Raw genomic sequence first — 6,458 nt, 5'->3', positions numbered from 1 at the left:
TTTAGGCCTAAAATGGCTAAAGCAAGCCTTACTACTAACTTCTAATAAGCCATTCATGCCGCTGTAAAGGAGCTGTTTACAGCCTTTACCCAAATGATAAATTTTTAAGTGACTTACGGCTTTTAGGACATAATGACATACACTACCTACACGTACTTGACACATGCACGCGCATTCGCTTTGGGTGTTTTTAGTTAATAAAAGCTATTTAGCTAGCCAACGTTAGCTCTCAATGAATGTTTATTCTACCGTAACATCAACATAAGACTGCAAATTGTTTGCTGCTTATTTTGGACTGTTTTTGTATATGTTTGTTTGCATGTTTTGGGATCATGCACTCACTTCTTGCATGTATATTTTGACCAAACAGCAGTGAGTAAAAGCCTGAACACCAAATAAATTCCTTGGGCCGATGTGTTTTTTTAAAATTCAATATATCCATCCATCCATCCATTTTCTACCGCTTGTCTTTTTTTTGTGTGTCCTGTCCAGCTTCTCAGGCAAATCATAGTGTTTACAAATGTACTTTACAAAAGAGAAGTGTAGGATACTTCTCTTGTTGCCTTATTTGTATTTGACTTTATTACAAACCCTGTTTTTCATATGAGTTGGGAAATTGTGTTAGATGTAAATATAAACGGAATACAATGATTTGCAAATCCTTTTCAACCCATATTCAGCGGGGTTGGGGGCTATTTGTTCAACTTCTCTAGTTATTTTAGTGGTGTGCCTCAAGGTTTCATATTACGTCCTCTCGTTTCCATAATTGCTGCTATTCAACTGGTGGCCCAACATTTCAGTTCAAAAAACTTGTGGGACTCATATTTTTGCAGCAGATTCTTAAAAACCACTAGAGCGTTGTCATGGAGATGACCTTTGACTAGCTTTGACTATTGTTTCGTAATGCAACCCTAACCGGGGATTGAACCCAGCCCTCTGCCAAAAAAAGGCAGAAGCATGCACCACTACATCACCAGGGAGCAACACACTTCCTTCTATTGGTGACAGAGCAAGGAAAAACTGGGAATATGTTTCACATCAAGACCTTCAGGTTGGCCATTACAGAAATAGGACACCTTAATTTAGTTTTAATCCAAATATTTGGATCATATACTCTCTAAACTTCTTTCTTTTGGCATTGAAGTAGTTCCTGATCAAGTCTTAATTTTCCATCTCATCTTTTTCTTGCTGTTATCTCAGTGCAAGTCTTTATCAGCCCATTATTTCACTAAACAAAGCATTTTATGCATTATCATTGCTCCTGAAAGTCTTTGCTGTGCAAACACAGTGACAGTGCACAATAGGAGGGCCGTATCAGAGGAAGTGCTCCAAGCAGGAATGTGACCCCGCCTCCAGAGATTGTAATAAAGTGGGTTGGGTTGTGTTTATGCAACTTATCCAGTCTTGTCCAGTTTCACTGCCACAGCAGGTAAGCTGATCCACTTTTTCAATGTGAATGTCCAGCTGCAGGTTTTGCACTAATTTTCGTCTTTTATATCGTAGCTATTGAAACTTTTGAAGTCATGTCGGCGGCTCTGATGCAAGATGAGGTGTTTAGGGCTTTCAGCACTTACGCACTGATTGTTATCCTGAAGATGATGATGATGTCGTTTGTTACAGTATATTACCGCGTAACCAGAGGGGTGGGTAACGATCGAGAGTCTATCAATGGTTGTTTAAAAAACAACAACAAAACAGTAAACATCTCGTCCACATTTAGGCCTTTGCCAATGAGGAAGACGTAGGTCATGGGTCTACAGAGGAAAAGAAGAAGAAGATGCTGAGAAGCGATCCAGAAGTAGAGCGAGTTCGAAGGTGAGACATCGACAGAGAAATGATACTTTGGACTAAGATTGTCATGAGAGCAGAATTTCAGGAGGCAATACCGATACCTGTCAATATCCATGATTCTCAATATTTACTTGATACCACGATGAAATACACCCACTACGACTTTATTAAAAACAGTTTCCATCTGTATTTTTAAGATCAACATATTTTTGCACATACTTCAAATCGAACGAGCAGCTGCATAGAGATAACTACACTTTGTTCAACTTTAAATGTATTTCAAGTATACAAAACAAACAATATTGTTCCTAATATTCTCTCAACAAGGTGGTGACGCCATTATGTAATTTCTAATGAAATAGGCTAGTAAAACGACTAAAACATATATTTAAAAACAAATATTTGTGGGGTTATTTTTGCTGTTAGAATCAGTATCTCAGTTTTTTCTCATTACATGCCTTATAGGTTGTATTCATCTGACGTCACGTCCGGCTCTTTAAATATGCGAGACTCAAAGTGTTGGGCTGGTGAGCATCTGTTGTCATGACGTTCCCTTTCTCGAAGAAAAATGCTCTATGCTTGCGTCCATTTAGGCTGTTGGAACCGTTCAAATCGCAAAAAGGATAAACGTTTCTGCAGAGTTCCTCGAGAGGTAATCAAAAAGAGCGAAAGAGAGCAAGATTTTACGAAAGACGACAAGAAAACGTGTCACGGACAAGAGTCCAAGGGAGCAGATTTGAAGAACGCATAATTTTGTAGTGACCATTTCGTTAAAGGTTTGACATATTTTTAATGTTTAGTATTCCCCATTTAACTATTATCTTAATGTTATTTGTATAGGAGTTCCTGAAACACATTTTTGCTATGAGTGTTTCGTAAACCACCAAGTCCGCGAGTCTAAATAAAATAAATCTATTTCTGAAATTTTGCAAGGTTTTTGTTTTTGTTTATTATATTTCTACAATGTGCCATGGCTCCATTAAAAAGAGCTGCATTCCGCAAATGTCCACACTTTGAACACCTCTGGTTTTTACGTAATTGTGTTGTAAAACGACGGAAGAATGTCTCAAAGCTGTGTTTTTAACGCTTATAGTAATAGTAATAGAGGTTGGATTGCAAGGTCTTGAAGGTTTTTTGCATGGTGGTGGAAATGCACACTCCCTGGGCTTGTAGCACAAGAGCTCCGCTGTCACTTGCGTGGCGAATACTTGGCCTTTCGTAGCGCTTATATTTGATTACCGAATACATGCATGATGCAAGACACGCTACATATTACTTTAACTTGTTATACGTACCTGTAGTCGCTAAATGTAGCAACAAAGTCGCTTAATTGGCAACACAGAGATACCTTCTGCTATGTTCTATTTTTCAGCAAGGCAGGTGTGTATGAGATGTGATGTGAAGTTCTATTAGGATTTATTTATGAGTGCGGTCGAACCAGAAGCACCAAATTCGCAAAATTCCTGTTCCTGTTAAAGACGTACTGTATAATCACATTTTTCTAAAAATTCAATTTGTTTTGCTGTAACACATCGGCTTGGCAATGGCTAATTTAGTCAGGACATTATGTTAAAGGCCTACTGAAATGCGATTTTCTTATTTAAACGGGGATAGCAGGTCCATTCTATGTGTCATACTTGATCATTTCGCGATATTGCCATATTTTTGCTGAAAGGATTTAGTAGAGAACATTGACGATAAAGTTCGCAACTTTTGGTCGCTGATAAAAAAGCCTTGCCTGTACCGAAAGTAGCAGACGATATGCGCATGACGTCCCAGGTTGTGGAGCTCCTCACATCCGCACATTGTTTACAATCATGGACACCAGCAGCGAGAGCGATTCGGACCAAGAAAGCGACGATTTCCCCATTAATTTGAGCGAGGATGAAAGATTCGTGGATGAGGAAAGTGAGAGTGAAGGACTAGAGGGCAGTGGGAGCGATTCAGATAGAGAAGATGCTGTGAGAGGCGGGTGGGACCTGATATTCAGCTGGGAATGACTAAAACAGTAAATAAACACAAGACATATATATACTCTATTAGCCACAACACAACCAGGCTTATATTTAATATGCCACAAATGAATCCTGCATAACAAACACCTCCCCCCTCCCGTCCATATAACCCGCCAATACAACCCAAACACCTGCACAACACACTCAATCCCCCAGCCCAAAGTACCGTTCACCTCCCCAAAGTTCATACAGCACATTTTTTTCCTCAAAGTCCCCAAAGTTACGTACGTGACATTCACATATCGGCACGCACGTACGGGCAAGCGATCAAATGTTTGGAAGCCGCAGCTGCATGCGTACTCACGGTACCGCGTCTGCGTATCCAACTCAAAGTCCTCCTGGTAAGAGTATCTGTTGTCCCAGTTCTCCACAGGCCAATGGTAAAGCTTGACTGTCATCTTTCGGGAATGTAAACAATGAAACACCGGCTGTGTTATTCGGCACAACAGTCAGGGGGTGCATTCTACGGCGGGGGTGCCTTATCCGGCACAACACCTGCCGCAATACACCGCTTCCCACCTACAACTTTCTTCTTTGCTGTCTCCATTGTTCATTGAACAAATTGCAAAAGATTCACCAACACAGATGTCCAGAATACTGTGGAATTTTGCTGTCCCAAAATGTCCTCTACGATCCGTGACGTCACATGCAAAATGTTTGACTATTGGCATGTGTTGCAATGTTAAGATTTCATCATTGACATATAAACTATCAGACTGCGTGGTCGGTAGTAGTGGGTTTCAGTAGGCCTTTAATATGCCTGGTAGTAAAGTGTCAACTTTTAGTTTTGCTTGTTTATTAGTATTTGTGTTTGCAGTATTTTTAGCTGCAGATAGTCGGGCAGCACTTTGGACACCTTTAGTTTTAGCGACCAACATTTTTCAAATGTCAAAAATCATTTAATTGACTCAATGGTATGCTTTTGTGAACCAGATGTCACCTGAATGACTTGGAGAACGTCGTTCCCTTCGTGCTGGTCGGATTGTTCTACGCTTTGAGCGGACCGGAACTCTCGTCTGCTCTGCTACACTTCCGCGTATTCGCCGGCGCTCGGATCTTCCACACCTTCTCCTACCTCGGCCATCTCCCACAACCCTGCAGGGGTCTGTCTTTCTTCCTGGGCCTTCTGGTCACCCTCTCCATGGCGTACAATGTTCTCAGTAATGTTTTTGCTATCTGATGATGACGGCAGCAGACCAACAAGACCACTCAGCTTAGTGCTTCACTCACAGGTTAAATTTGCTTTGTTGTTCAAGGTTTTGAACATGATTTGTAATTATTATTCATGAAACACAGTTGTACTGTAAATGAAAAAATACAATAAATTTTGTACTGCGTGTTATGAGAAATTAATACTTTAAGCAATATTTTGGTAAAAAACAAACAAACAGAACATATACAATACCCTAGCTCAGGGCTCGGCAACCCAAAATGTTGAAAGAGCCACAATGGACCAAATATACAAAAAACAAATAGGTCTGTAGCCGCAAAAAATGAAAAGCCGTATATAAGTCTTATAACGAAGGCAACACATAACTTAAGTGTCTATATTAGCTATAACAGCCTACTATCAAAAAAACTATGTGTCGCAGACTGAAGCAAATCTTCATTGACAGAAATGCTGAAATGTAATATTTATTCTACACATTTTTACAACATTAGGAACCATTAGTATATCAGAGGCTACTCAGAAGGTGAGATAACTCCTGGAAATTACTGTTTTTTAATGGCCAAATATGTAGATGTGTGTGTCCATGTTAAAGGAAACAGCAGGCTTCTTTTAATAGATGTATTACAATCTTTGGCAAGCTAGGTCATGTTTGCTGTGGTCTGGAACAACATGGCACACAACTATCAGAAACGCAGCCAATATTACATCCAGATAATGTGTCATGAGACATGCAAAACTACATTATATACGAAGGGGATACAAGTAAAGGATATTAAATGAGCTCAAATATAGCTACAAATGAGGCATAATGATGCAATATGTACATACAGCTAGCCTAAAAGCATGTTAGCATTGATTAGCTTGCAGTCATGCACCGACCAAATATGCCTGATAAGCACTCCAACAAGTGAATAACATCAACAAAGCGCACCTTTGTGCATTCACGCACAGTATAAAACTTTTGGTGGACAAAATGAGACAAAGAAGGAGTGGAAGATTTTACATGTAAACAAACTGTTGCATCACAGTCCTCACTATGGTGAGTTCAAGAACCGCAACAACAACAATTGGGAAGGTTTGTGTCATGTTTGTCCTCATGCAAAAAACATACTAAAACAAAAAAATAATTCCCCCCCCATCTTTTTCCATTTTCAATCCTTTTTTTTTTTAAATGCTCCAGGGAGCCACAAGGGGTTGGTGACCCCTGCCCTAGCTTGTTATACTGTTGTAAAGATAATCAGCCTATCATCATCCGCTTACAATGTTGGGCTTGATTCAAACCCATTTAAAACCCTTTGAGACTGATAGGAAGTACTTTGAAGTGGCTGTCATGTGACAGTCATGTGACAGTCATGTGACAGTCATGTGACTCCCAGGACATGATTTTCCCAAAATGGCAGTCTGACAGGTAAGCTAGCTTATTTCCAACAGTTTATTTTTTGCCATTAAAGGTCATTTAAAAGCCATTTAAAAACACTAAT

General features: G+C 39.7%; 1 protein-coding gene across 1 annotated transcript; it reads left to right on the top strand.

The window, feature by feature from the left end:
- Positions 1-1,291: 1,291 nt before the first annotated feature.
- Positions 1,292-5,143, top strand: LOC133605748 (microsomal glutathione S-transferase 1-like). Its single transcript, XM_061959026.1, has 4 exons — positions 1,292-1,429; positions 1,504-1,643; positions 1,721-1,815; positions 4,740-5,143. The coding sequence occupies exons 2-4, from the start codon at positions 1,524-1,526 to the stop codon at positions 4,984-4,986; spliced, it is 462 nt and encodes a 153-aa protein (XP_061815010.1). The 5' UTR covers positions 1,292-1,429; positions 1,504-1,523; the 3' UTR covers positions 4,987-5,143.
- The last annotated feature ends 1,315 nt before the right edge of the window (positions 5,144-6,458 follow it).

The sequence above is a fragment of the Nerophis lumbriciformis genome, linkage group LG05, assembly GCF_033978685.3.
Source record: "Nerophis lumbriciformis linkage group LG05, RoL_Nlum_v2.1, whole genome shotgun sequence".
In the NCBI taxonomy this organism is placed as follows: domain Eukaryota; kingdom Metazoa; phylum Chordata; class Actinopteri; order Syngnathiformes; family Syngnathidae; genus Nerophis; species Nerophis lumbriciformis.
The sequence above is the reverse complement of the archived record's forward strand: the minus strand, read 5'-3'. Positions and strand labels throughout refer to the sequence as shown.